Source organism: Ostrinia nubilalis, chromosome 7, assembly GCF_963855985.1.
Source record: "Ostrinia nubilalis chromosome 7, ilOstNubi1.1, whole genome shotgun sequence".
Classification (NCBI taxonomy): domain Eukaryota; kingdom Metazoa; phylum Arthropoda; class Insecta; order Lepidoptera; family Crambidae; genus Ostrinia; species Ostrinia nubilalis.
Genome location: NC_087094.1, coordinates 15,865,087 through 15,879,954, shown reverse-complemented (window position 1 = coordinate 15,879,954; position 14,868 = coordinate 15,865,087). Strand labels below are relative to the sequence as shown.

At 35.4% G+C, this 14,868-nt stretch overlaps 1 protein-coding gene across 1 annotated transcript in view; it reads right to left on the bottom strand.

Annotated features, from left to right (window-relative positions):
• Positions 1-1,280: 1,280 nt before the first annotated feature.
• Positions 1,281-14,868, bottom strand: part of LOC135073399 (proton-coupled amino acid transporter-like protein pathetic) — a 59,724-nt gene continuing 46,136 nt past the window's right edge. The window contains exons 4-10 of the mRNA XM_063967578.1: positions 13,229-13,379; positions 8,999-9,120; positions 7,886-7,970; positions 5,809-6,053; positions 2,327-2,539; positions 2,029-2,198; positions 1,281-1,765 (exon numbers count right to left, since the gene is read on the bottom strand). Coding sequence (XP_063823648.1) covers positions 1,458-1,765; positions 2,029-2,198; positions 2,327-2,539; positions 5,809-6,053; positions 7,886-7,970; positions 8,999-9,120; positions 13,229-13,379 — 1,294 coding nt within the window. The 3' untranslated portion in view covers positions 1,281-1,457. The remainder of the gene's footprint in view (positions 1,766-2,028; positions 2,199-2,326; positions 2,540-5,808; positions 6,054-7,885; positions 7,971-8,998; positions 9,121-13,228; positions 13,380-14,868) is intronic.

Genomic DNA, 14,868 nt, shown 5'->3' with positions numbered 1-14,868 from the left:
GTTACTAAAGCGTTACAATCTAAATACTAAAAAAACTAAGTATCACATTTCGTTTTTATTACTTTTCAACAGGATTTTATTATTATAAAAACATTATTGTACTTGATAACGTCTCAAATATTTTGAAATGGCATTATTTGGACGGATCACAAATTCATTATTATATCACATTTCAATACAAAGTTATTATAAAATTATACTTATGTTTTTAACAATTTTAATGTTACAAACCCACTTATTAATGTGACGGCCCGTCTTTTCAATCATCAAATAACTTTGAAATTAATGTTTTGCGAGAATGTCGATTCAAATATATTTCAAATACAAAAACTGTCAATGTGTCAAACTTTAACGTAAAGTAAATTTTTTCAAATAGGCGTGGGCCCTTTAGGGTCATATAAATTTTACAGAGATTACACTCAAGTTCGCCCCACTATAATATTATAGTTTAAAATCAATGAAAATGTAAAATGTGGTTTGGTAACTATTTTAAATTGTACTGAAAATATGTGAATATAAGAGTTGAACAATGAACAAATAAAAATATGTTACAACAAAACAAACTGAAAAATAATGTCAAGACATAGGTAGTTATCGTTACATGCAACATTACAACCAATTGAAGATTGGAATGGATTGATTTTGACTCGATTCAGAATAAAAGTCCTAAAATTACTTGTTCGTCGTAAAATGTTCAGGTTACACTTAAAACTAACTTAACTTAAATATACTCCAGCTTAACTAATTTGTCTCATAGACTAAATTATGTCATATTACATAAAATCTTTAATATGGAACTAAATAAGCGAGGATTAAAATTTGGAATTTGTATTGAGTTTTTTAAACTTGAGCCAATACAACGTTCCAATTTAGATATTACTTATACTAACTAATTAGGTATTATAATTGTATACAATTTTGATGACAGTACATAATTTATCAATTCACAGAATAAGTATTCCTTTCTTTTTATATTTGAAAACGATTTGAGTCATTCAAATAAATACACAACCAGAAACTTTGTTTATTCACAACCTGGAGTCTATTTTATGTCTAAGTAACATGACATGCACTTACAAAATAGTTATTAAAAATGTCTTATTTGTCATAAAAAATAAGGGTAAGTTATACTTATTTAAAAAAGGTCTGTTGTTAAAGTGAGTGTCAAACTCATCTAGAGATGATTCCAGCCCTATTCAACACAAAGGCATGTACTATAAAAAATATAATTACTATTTTATTCAATTCATACCTACCTTTAGATGGCCATTGTCAGAGAAATATCGTACAATAAATAGCACGATATTTTAGGCAATTTAAAAAGGTGTTGTATTCTATAGCACTGGACAACGTAGAGCTTTTAGCGAGGCCTTCTATATTAGTGGAATGTAATAAGTCAACGACAATCTCTATCCAGTCAAAATAATACTTCACAACCAACTGTCATGGAAAGCAACTCACACACTTGTGTCATTGAAAACAGAAATTGCTGGCAGTATTTCCGTTGGCACAATTTTTTCTGAGTGACCGAATTTTTCAACCATACTCCTGATCGATACGTAGGATCCAGCGAAAAGGGCTATCAGAGAGATGAATCCGATCAGGATGTTCTTCCATAACTTCCAGTACAAGAAACCGAGACCGCGTTCCCAGTTGTGGACGGTGTCAACGATGGCGGGAGTCAGGAGTCCCAGGGTTGAGAGGAAGATGGCTCCGCATAAGCTGATGAATAACTCCAGGTCGGGGAACGCTGCTGCCAGAGCGACTGGAATAAAAAACATATCGTCATTGGTTTAAAAAAAACTGACATAGATGACATGGATTAGACATGATGAGGGCCATCATTACTTCACATACATGTTGCAAAATTTCAGGTATTATAGAATGCCTAAGGTTGTCTTGCTTTAAGTGCTGCTGTACCCTTTAAATGCAAGAATTACTTTTGGTTTTACTACATCACCTTCGAAAGATACGCATGTAAAGTTTTTAAAGTAAGATTCACTTTGTTGAAAAGCTTTAAGTATTTACCTGATCCAACCACAGCAGCGGTCCTGATAGAGATCTGGGTAATGTTGTGGTATCTCACAGCGATCTTGGTGTGAAGCTGACGCCAGATCATCTCCATGGGCACGTAGAACTGGAGGCTGTATGTGAACAGGATCGCGAGAGCCATGAGGATCTTGGCACTTTGGGCGAGTCTGAAATATAATAATTTTAAATTGGTTAAATGTTATACTACTTTTGAAAGGTTTTTACTACATGTTCAGTCCCACAGAAACTATCATACCTAAAGCCAAATAAGTTCAAAGGAATAAAATCAACTCACACTTCATCTTGTGGGAGGTTCAGCGTGACGCTGCCTCGGACCTCGTCGCCATACTTGAAGTATCCGAAGAACCCGACAATGCCGTACAGCGAGATGACTATGGTCATGGCCACGTTCAACACGCCGGGACAGCCAAGGAACTGCTGGGGCTTGGCCATCTCGTTCTCAACAGGCATCACCACCCCGATGCCTTCCATGGCGAAGATTACTGTGCTGTTAGGGAAAATGATTACGATTTTATTGCCATCGTCTGATAATAAGGAAAGATTGGATGTTGGAAAGTTCATTTTTGCTAAGTTAGTAAGATATTATGAAAGTTTCAAACATAGCAATGAATGATTTTAACTTTAGTTACTGACTCTGTGAAGTATTTGGGTGTCATGATTGACTGCTGCCTCAACTTCCAACCCCACTTAAATCTTCTTGCTTCCAGGATAAGGAAACTAATATATATATTTAAAACATTACGCCATGTTGCTGGCTATAAGGTCATAAGGACAATCTATTTGTCTCTTTGCCAATCCCTCCTAGGGTACTGTATCTCCTCTTGGGGTGGTGCTGCAAAAACTCATTTATTGAGAGTGGAGAGGGCGCAGAGAGCGGTGCTCAAGGTTGGTGCATTCTTACCCATTCTACATCCCACAACAGAGGTATATAAACATTGGAAAGTGTTAACTGTCCGACAACTGTTTGTACTTGCTGTCATACTTCGCAAACACGCCCTCTTCCCATATAACCCGCTTCTTAACGCTGACAAGCGCAGGAAGGGTACTGTATGCTCCACCGTCCAATTCCAAACAAAATTTGCCCACAGATTCTTTTGTTTTCTGGGAAACCGACTCTACAACAATAATGCTAAAATAGATGGTGAGGGTAGCCATCTACCCTCTTCTGCATCGTGAGTGTAAAAAGAAAGTTTCAGAGTGGCTCATGGACTTGAGCTATGATGAAACCGAAAAGCTGATAACAGTGTTAACATAAATACCAAAACAAATAGGAAATTATTATTATTATGGTAGTATAGGTTAATATATTATTTACTTAACATTCTCTAAAGAAGCACTCACATTCACGCACACACACACACACACACACACACACACACACACACACACACACACACACACACACACACACACACACACACACACACACACACACACACACACACACATATTTCTTGTATTTCTTGTAATTCTGATACGAGTAAGTTAATATTAAAGTGTAAAATAAAAGCTTATTAGTGACCTGAGGTGGTGGGAGCCTGATGACCTGTAATACAGGTAAGGTAAGTGCCCCCTACTTCGGTATATTAAGACTCTTACGACTTTAACATTTTATTTAAAAATAACCAAGCATGATATCAGTATGAAAACTTTTTTATGCTAAACTTTGGTCTTTTGACAGTAAGTTAATACATAATTTATAGTTATATAGTTTGAACTTTTTTTTATATTAATTGTTCTGTGGACCTCTTGTTTGGATCCTGTTTCGTGACAAAATTTTGCTCTGTTTCTAAGTTCGTGAACTCATGTCCCCTATTTCGGGATAAGGTTTTATGCATCCAGTTAGGATATTTTAATAATGATTAAGGGTTTAATAAATTTAAAATTATTATTATGTGAAATTGACGATATTACTTACCTGAAATATTCATAAGAAATAATGTTAGTCTAGCTAGGTACGTACCTACGTATAATATTTTGATTTGTTAATTCTAACAATATGTGAAAATATTTATATAACCATTAGAAATGTAGGGGGGGGAGGAAATTTACCCCCCCCCCCCCCTTCGTACCCATAAATTTTTGATTTGTAATTTCTAGCGATATGTGAAAATATTTATTTAACCATTAGAAATGTGGGGGGCCTTACCCCCCCCCCCCCCTCTTCGTACCCATACAATTTTGATTTGGTTATTTGTAACGATAAGTATGTGAAAATATTTACACAAGCCATTAGATGCCAGGGGTGGGATTATGGGGATAAGGGGGGACTAACCCCCTCCCCCCCTTCTCCCCATATTCCCACCCCTGGAGTTGTTTCAAGTGAGCGTAGCCCCCCCCCCCCCCCCTGAAAATAACCCCAGATACGCCAATGACTCATAATAAAAAGTAAGTAATTAATTAATTTCTTAGGTAGGTAAGTATTAAAAACTAAAAAATATGTCGATTTATTTTGATGGTATGTGTCATAAAAGTACCTAACACCATACATTTATATATCACGAACTTGGAAAAAACTAACAATAATACGGTTCCTCGTTTCGTGATACTGATTATTCCAAATTCCCCAAGTAAAATTCATGGATTATTGTCAAAATGTGTCAGTTAACTATTATCTATCCCATATACAATACAAATAAACAAAGATAAATAAAATAAATCGAAATAAAACCAAAATTATGCTGGTACTACTTATGCTAATTTATCTTAAAATTGGTTATTTATGTGAACTTCAGACTCGTGTCATATAAATTCTAGTGAACGAAACATATACCGAATTTAGGTCATGAGAAACTTAAATAAATGCATTATTTGTTTCATAACTTACATTTAATTTATCATAAATAACTATTTAAAAACCAAGCATCAAAATGTTATCCATAATATCCTTGAATCGGTAGTGTCACGAAATAGGGGACACCCGAAAAATAATATGTACGCTATTTCGTGAGTCAATTAATCGCAATTTTAAAGGAATTCTACGTTTTCATATAACTTTTTTCTAAGCCAAATCAATTGTCAAGGAACACATGAAACCACTATTACAAGTTTTATTTAAATGGACGTTCCTTCGCCTTTTTATAAGCTTAAGAAGTTGGAGCGCTAACCTTACGGTGAGAGCAACCTTTGCAAGCCGCACGGATGTTTTTGGCTCTCTGAGAGTTTGAAGCTTCGTATTGCTCTCATTTTTGGCGCCACAATGTTGGTACTTGGTTTTTTAGATAGCTTAAATAATAGAGATTTTGTAGTAATGAATAGTTTTTATAAATAATATTCCATTTGCTTATTATTTGAGCTAGAAAAAAAACTTACGAACTTACGTACTATCACGAACTAGTAGCCGTTTACCTTATACTAAATACCTAGCATAGGCATCAGACTCACACAAGAATGAACATCAAACGTATCTTATACATTCACTATGTAATTCTGTTCGATTTTTTTGTGTGAGTAAAATAAAGATTTATTTATTTATTATTTATTTTCGCGTTCCATTTCAAACTAAAATAAAAAAACACGGGTCTTAAAGCGACATTTAAGGCTGAGTTTAAGACCAGTGTATTTCTATTATAGCAATGGATGCAGTAAATAAGAAGCAGCGGGATATACATTATAGTCCTTTCTATATTATAATCCTCCTTATAATCATGTAAGTAGAATTTTTAAACCGTTTTAGTTCATGAATAATATTCATATTTTCTGTTACATTATTTTCTAAAAAGACGTAAAAGCTGCAACGATCACGAGACAAATTACCTGATGAACAACGGCCATTGCGTAACACTGGCCACCATCTCCCTGTCCTTGGGGTTGGGGAGATCGCTGAAGATGTAGTACATGGTGATGGAGAAGCATATGACCAGCAGAACGTTGGCGATGGCCGAAAATGGCACCAGCCACTTGAGGTTCCTAATCTGGCAGATGAGCACGAGGGGCACTAGGGTGAGAGCGCAGTATGTTTCAACTGATAGCTTGTAGTTTGGCATGTACTCGTCCAGTACCTGTGGAGATTAGAATAACATTTTAGTGCTGGCCAAGTCAGATGGTTTTTCGAAAAAGCTTTTGTCTTTTTACAAAAGAGACAAGAAATTGTTAAAGGTCAAAGTTTTCATTGCTAAACACGACCATTCGACGATTTTACCAGTTTTATACTATATTAAAGCTATGTATACTAAATTAAAGCTTAATACTAGTACTTCATTTCCTACTATGACAACAATCCTGAAATACGCGGGGATACGGAGATAGAGGTCGTTGAATATGCAAAGTTTCCATAGTATTTCACATCACATTAGGGTAATAAAAATAGTATTAGGTCAATTAGATTGCTTTTATCGATCATATTGAGAGTATTGTATCATATCTTACCATCGATTCTATCGATTTAGTAAAGTATGTATACCGAATAAATCATAATCGATTATTCGATTGCAATAATCGATTATATTGCTGAAAATAAGGAATTGAATTAACAATCAAATGATAGTAATGATGGTAATCAATAAAATCGATTAATAGAATTTTTAATCGATAAATCGTTATTTGGCCATATCGATTAAGAATCGATTATGCGACAACACTACAACTTAACTGGTAGAAATCCCATTGAAACATGACTGTGTTCATGTCGTTTCTCTAAACGGTACCTAGGTATGGTCCTACGCTTATAATGTAGAACATGGTTTAAATATACCATTTGTTGGCCCCACTCCTGAACTGTTGGACATAATAATGGATAAATAACTTGATGTATTTAAAATGTAAGTAGATAAGTAGTTATAATAATTAACAATATTTTTTGTTTGCGCAATAAAGCACCTATTACTATTACACATTATGTCAATTTCTAAGCAAACCCGGGAGTTTTTGGTAGTTATTTATATGAAAATATATTTCTGATATTAAGTCCTAACAAATAATAGTAGTTACATTTCTGTTGGTTTTACGCCCAGATTCCATAGAAAAGTGCCCATCATCCTTTGGCATAGAGAGAGTCCCGGGACAGGACTTAGGATAGTTTTTATCCCGGTTTTTGAAAGAGACAAAATTCATAAAGTTTTTCCGTGACAGACAAAATTCCACGCGGGCGAAGCCGCGGGCGGTAAGCTAGTTACTTAATAAAACTTAGCCTAGATACATTTAGATTCACTTAAATTAAGGTCAGTGTGCGAAGCACACACATTGGTAAAAGAATATTGCTTTTCACTGATTTATATTCAGTGCAAGTAATATAAATGTTGACCCTAAAGTGCTGCAAATAAATCCAATAAAATTAGAATACCTATGGAATAGACGTGCTGATAGAGAATATGAAATATTCAAAAATGAAGCTGCTTAAAAATAAATGTAGATTTTTATGTAAGATACCTATTAGCTTTTCTTTCAATATTTATCAGCAGAACATATTTTCTCACTTGAAATGATCGACTACTTTAAGTGAAAATTTGGATCCGTGATTTTGCGTTTTTTCAAGTGAAAAGACATGTTGAACTTCTTAATAATAATACAGCCTTTATTTCACGCATAACAGTCACATTTACATAAACATGTTTTTAAAACTTCCTTTTAGGTAAAATATGTTTTCCTGGAGATAAAGCCCTTACAATACCTTTTTAAGTAACATAAAAGCGATATTACGGTGTATCTTCTTTGACAAAATGCACTAAAGACATGATGTGGACATTTTTACTATCCTTGAGTAATATCGCTGCCCCTAAACGTAGTTCAGATAATTGACTTTTTAATTCATTGCCATTTACTATTTTCCTGAAAGTTTGGAATTACATAAAGTTTAATTATCTTAAATTGTGCATAACGTAAAAGTATTATTTACCTCTTTAAAGTTTTCAGCTATGAACACGATGTAGACGCACAGTGCCGCCAGATATGTGCACGTTAAGGCGTAGTCTGTGAACGTTCTGTGAAAAAAGGAAAACGATGAAAAACAGTTGCCACCTGGTTAAAAACAATAGGGGGTGCTCTATGTTTTTGGAATTTCATCTGTACATTTAGATACATTTTAATTTATCTAATCGTAAGAATACTACGAGTATCACGTCGCATAATGTCCTGTTTTTTCCAGAACTTAACTTAATTTTTGTCCTGTTTTTAAATCTTGTCTAAAGCATGGTGTTATACGTTTAAAATAAGTATATCACAGATCATAATTTGAGTAGGAACTTTTCTAATTTTAAACTGAAAGTACTTTGAACAGCGATGGTACAAAATTAAACAATAAAATCTTGTTTAGCGAGCAAAACAAAAAGTTAATCAATTTTGCAAGTATACACACAGAACATCCAAAGTTTACTTCATTTCTTAAGGGAACAACTCTCCTTTTAATGCGATATTTTATTTGGGGGTTAAATTTTCGGAATAAACTCTTCATTCCTGAGGTTGCTTTCTTAAGTTTTCTATTAATCAAAGGTGATGTAGACCAATATATTCCTCGTATTGGTTAAAAAAATTAGCTCTATGTAACATTTATGATGCAGAAAAGTTCTCGAGTGGTGACCCAGAGCAGGCAGACGTACCGTGGGCAGACTAGGGCTTCCAATCCCGCAATACCGAGATCTCGGTATTCCGGGAACCCGCATCATTTTTTAGTCCCGCGTGCTGCGGGATTACGGGTGCGGGATCCCGCGGGATTTGCGGGACTGTAAAGAAACAAGCGCACGACTATTCGCGACCGAAGACACGAAGATGCGACGACTCTGATTACCGCTGAGGTTACGCTAAAATTCATGATTAAAAAGCTGGAAGACGATAATTCTGCCAGACCAATAGGTGGTAAATGTCGCGGGCTGCGCAGTAAGAGTCGTTTTGGAAATTCTTGGAGTAGGCTTTTGGACGTCATTTGGCTGAAACGAACGAACTATGTAACAACGTTCTAACGTCAGCTCATACTTGAGATTCAGAATACAGTCTTAAAACAAAAGTGCTATACCTGGCGAAGTTAGCCCACGGCCTGAGCCTCTTCGGGCCGAACTCGAAGGCAGCTCCGCAGGTCTCCGCGAAACCCATCGACGGCTTCTTGGCGTCCACGCATACTTCTTGCGACGTCTTTACCTAAAATAACACCATGTTTATAGATAAAAGCTCTGTTTATCTAAATAAGAAATAGAACTGCATTAAAAAAAATATAAAAATTACACCCTGTATTTTTATTGTATCGATTTTTAGGGATTGATAAGGATGCAATCTCACTAACAAACTTAATAAATCAAATTAAAGAAAAACCATGAAATCTGGGGGCACGGCAGTGCCCCCACCAAGTCGAGCAAAAAAGCGGCACGGCCGTACCATCCTTTTCTCGAAGCAATTCAGGCCATTTTCGACCGCCTGTAACTTCGTTGTGGATAAAACTAGAAGGCTGAATTTTCATTAGCTATGCAGGCATTGTAAAGACACGGTATATTTAAAATTTCATTCAATTTGAACCAGTAGTTTAAGAATTATAACGGGTCAAAGTTACTTAATTTTGTCACTCACTGACTGACTCACTGACTCACCGATCATCAAAACTCTAAGGCACTTCTAGCAGACCTAGAAGCTTCAAATTTGGAATATAAGTAGTGTTTGGTGTATGAATCAAGGAAAAACTAAAATATTTGGGGGCACGGTAGTGCAACCGCCAAGTCGAGTAAAATTTTTCAATTTCGGTCCAGTTTTCTAGATACATAACTGCTGTCTACAAAATACAAAAAGAAATGATATTTGGGGGCACGGTAGTGCAACCGCCAAGTCGAGTAAAATTTTTCAATTTCGTTCCAGTTTTCTAGATAACTGCTGTCTACAAAATACAAAAAGAAATGAGATCCCATCAAAAACAATACTTGTCAAAAAAACCAAGTCTCGCAACTCAGTTGTTCTACGGTAAAAAGTTGTGAGATCCATGTAATACCAAGTCCAGGCCAGGAAATCTTTAATATATTGACTTGGCCATCGCATGAAAACACGTGTAAATTAAATTATTTAGTGCGATGGCCAAGTCAATAATTTATGTAAAACGTTAAAGATTTCCTGGCCTGGACTTGGTATTACATGGATCTCACAACTTTTTACCGTAGAACAGCTGAGTTGCTGAGTTGCGTTTCTACATAACTGCTGTCTACAAAATACAAAAAGAAATGAGATCCCATCAAAAACAATACTTGTCAAAAAAACCAAGTCTCGCAACTCAGTTGTTCTACGGTAAAAAGTTGTGAGATCCATGTAATACCAAGTCCAGGCCAGGAAATCTTTAATATATTGACTTGGCCATCGCATGAAAACACGTGTAAATTAAATTATTTAGTGCGATGGCCAAGTCAATAATTTATGTAAAACGTTAAAGATTTCCTGGCCTGGACTTGGTATTACATGGATCTCACAACTTTTTACCGTAGAACAGCTGAGTTGCGAGACTTGGTTTTTTTGACAAGTATTGTTTTTGATGGGATCTTAAATTATTGTAAGTCTTTACAGAAAATTGTATGGTATTAGTGGTGAATTTTCGAAAAAAATTGGAAATGTTTGATTGCAGTTCTCCTTCTTTTCAAAAATAAAGCCATGTTTTCTTTGAGTATTTTTTATCTACAGTATTAAGAGTACTTTCCCTCTAGGTGGAATTTCAAAATTCCACCTTGTATATTAAATGTTCCTTTTCGTTTTATTAATCCCTCGTCCGTAGCATAAGACATGTAAATACTTAATTATGTTTAGGTTTATTTCATACTAAATATAATATTATTATAAACAACCCGATGGATAAGGTTTCGCTTGTTTAGTTTGTTTTACGCTAAAAGTTAAAGTTGTAGAGTAACTTCAGTGGACTTGTATTACGGATGAAACAAAGGCTGAAAGCACTGAAAGTCTGGCGAAACCGGGCACTGTATACCTAATTATGGTAAAGTCAGTCATTAACAACATGATATTTTTATAGTTTTTTGTAAAAATATATCTTAGTAGGCAGCATTCTTTTATTTGTGCGTTCTGAAAATGTAGTTAATAGAGAGATCAAGCTAACCACCTATACAAAATAGGTATACTGTTTAATTTTCAGTAGTAATAGTGATGTGGTTAGTAGCATTTTATGATGTTTCATTTTCATTAACCCTTGTTATTTGCAAAGAAAGGTGCTCATTAGATTTTTGAACTCCTTATTATGTATCGTTTGAATACAAAAAAAAATGTGGTCTTGAAAAGAATTTGCCATCTTTAATCAAAGGCTTCCCCAAAAGACCGCGAAGTATCGTGAGGGGGTTACTATGGTTACCGAAGCTTACAAAATGATTGCAGAAATCAATTACGATTATCTATAAAATAATGTGAGCTTAATGGTTGGCGACCTTGGTTGTACTCATATGGTAAAAGACGAATATAGCTTTATAAAACGATCTGTTTGTATTTTATTTGGTCATCTCTTTAGCTCAAATACAACGTTTTCATCGTTACCTTTACCATTGCCTTCATTTAGGGTTAATCTTTTTTTCTTCTTTTTCTTCTCCTCTATGGCTATTGTGTTTCCACGTTTGTCTTTACAGTTGACACATACTTACAGTTGACAGCGCATTAAAGATACCAAAAATGACCGAATTTCCCAAAATATGGATTTTCAGATATAATCTTTCATTTTCATTTTGAATAGAAATGATGAAGCTTACTCAACTATTATGGCAATACATATTCGTAACAAAATGAAACCTATCACAACTATTTAATTTCACATTAAATATTGGAATACGGGTAACACCGATGCCTATTTTATATTTCATTTCAAATAACATTAATGATCATCTGAATGAACTCCAGTTTTGATAATTATTTAAACAATTTTGAGTTTCCTAATAATATTTTACTAAGTAGGTAGGTAACTAAGCAGTGCAAACAAAGCCAAGGAAAACCCCAGGTAGGTAATGAATACATTCTGTCAATTCAAGGAAATATGAATGTGTTGTTACTTGAATTGATATTGGTTTGACCTTAGATCGCTTTCTTATGATGGAATTATCTTTCATTATATTTTTTATAAAATGGTTTCGGCCTTGGTGTAATTACTCGTATATCCTCAGGGAAATAGCTATGTAACTGCCGTAACATTATATGAAAGTGACTCACAACTACTTCATTAGTAACTAATACAACTATGATTCGAGTACAAATTACTAAAGTAAATTAGTAAGAGCCAAGTTTTTATTTTGTCAAAAAGAAACTCAAGTGCATCTACTCTACAAGGTACATTTTATCTTAACTCCATACCTAAATTCACTAGAACCGTGTAGACTAATTAAAAACAAACACCAAACATACAACTTTCCCATTAATAATACAAACTATATTGATTTGTACGTATCAGCTCTGCCCGAAATGAATTTTAACATTTTAAATTCTTTTTGGGGTTTTCGACCTCAAGTTGTTAACGACTGGTATGCTACAAGGCTGACTAGTGATCTTTACACACTTAGAGAAGCCACGCCTTTAATTTCAATGGCATGTTTAAAGCGACCATATAAACACGTACTTACAATGGTGTTTCATAGCAAGAATATGATTTTATTGTCTCGTCTTACTGCTTACTCCGGATCAAATGGGATGTCAAGTTAACCCACGTTTTACTAGCTGGCGTAATGTTTTACCTCTTGTACTAATATATTTTTTGTAAAAATCTTTGTAGGTAATCCTTCATCACTTTTTTCGAAGAAGATGATTTGACACCTAATTCTGTGGTTTATAAAACAAACATAACATACCAGCCGCAGGGGCAACTAGTGGGTTATGTGGGGCTCTACCTACCAGAGTGGCAGGGCATAACCACTTAAAACCTGACGGTGTCCGCCATGATCGTACAAAATAGTAAGACACGGGTCTTAACGCGACGTTTATTAATCACTAGTGGTAGTGTAACAAATGACAATATGAGGGTAGTTGAAAATTTTCAAGCCCGCCCGAACAGACGACGCCGCGAACCGCCAGTCTACTTGTGACCACGGCTGCAGCATAGCAGCTAAAACGTCAAGCCGTGAGTACATAATGTAACTCATTAATAAACGTCGCGTTAAGACCCGTGTCTAACTATTTTAGTTGAAATGGGACGCGATAGTTTAAAATCTTATATGAATCATATAAGTCAGGAACGCGGGACAAAACATACAGCTTTGACACGTTGATGATTGATGTTGAAAGCGAATGAACTTACCAAAATATAAACACAGTGCGTGCAGATGAATCCCACGACCATGGTCCCGATGGCTCCGAAAGCCAATCCTGCGTTCTTGAAGGCAGCCGGCATGGCCAGGATGCCCGACCCGAGTGAGGACTTCAAGAGATGCACCAGCGAACCGATTGTTCTGGAAAATGAAATTTATTTAAGTTATGGATTAAAGCACATCAGGCTCTCCACTGTCGCATCTTAAGTGCTATTTTATAATAAACTAGCTGACCCGGCGAACTTTGTTCCGCCTTAATGGCAATAAATAAACAGACTTTTTTTTTTATTTCGAACGGGATAAAAAGTATCCTATGTCCTTTTCCTGGCTCTAAACTACCTCCCTGACAATTTTCAGCTAAATCGGTTCAGCCGTTCTTGAGTTATAAGTGGAGTAACTAACACGACTTTCTTTTATTATATAGACTAGCACCCGCCCGCAAATTCGTACGCGTGGATCCCGTTTTACCCCCTTAGGGGTTGAATTTGCAAAATCCCGTTTTAGTGAGCACCTACGTTCTAAAAGGAACCCCCATGCAAAATTTGAGACTCCTACCTAGCACTTGTAGTTTCTGAGATTTCGTGATGAGTCAGTGAGTCAGTCAGTCAGTGACCTTTCGCTTTTATAGATATAAATCTGATCTGCTTGGATATCTAGGTGCGCGGGGTCATCCCATAATATTCTCTAAACTGATTTCAGTAGATTTTTGTAAGTGACTTTTTTCTGTCATGGAGTGGGGTTTAATACTATGGCTACTTTAGCTTCCTATTGCTTTACTTGTTCTGATTATTTCACTAATTATTTAGTCACGAACTAAGCAGCTGACTAGATACTAATACATTGCGCATAAATAGATACTCGTACATATTGATGAACATACATAAACATAACGTATCCAAGTCTTATACCTGGACTTGGATATGCTTACCATAATGACATTTATCTCCGTCGGGAATGGAAATTCGGACTCGAAAACCGCTAGACCAAGCGGCAATCGTTATTTTTCACAATGGCAACAATTTCCTAACAAATAGAAAAAATCAAACCAGCTTTTCCTAAATAAGTTAATCAAATCATTTATTTACTTTCAGACACGGTATAGGTTATAGAGTAAATAGTAAACACGTAAACTTTAATGGCCTTTCTAGTCTACTAAGCTGTAGTCGGATCAACGCCATTTAGTCGTTGACTTAATTAACATTAAAATCACGAATGTGGCGAGCTTTGGCCTTAGTTTTCTGAAGTCAAAGTTTTCTAATTAACAACACAACATTCCCAATGGGGACTAGTGTTGGTCAGCTGTGGTAGGCGATTCATGATAAGCTAATCTATACTTATTATTATTATGAAGCTGAAGAGTTTTTTTGGATGTTTGCTTGAACATGCTAATGTCAGTAACTACGGGTCTGATTTGGAAAATTCATTTCGTGTCGGATAGCCCATTTATCGAGGAAGTATTTAGGCTATATAATATTAGCCAATAGGAGCGAAGCAGTAAAGGAAAATGTTGCAAAAATGGGAAAAAAAATTAATTATTAAAATTATTTTAACGCGTAAGAAGTCTCGGGCACAGCTAGTATTAGTGTATGTCAGGAGTGGGTTCACCACAATGTTTATCGGTCGATGGGGA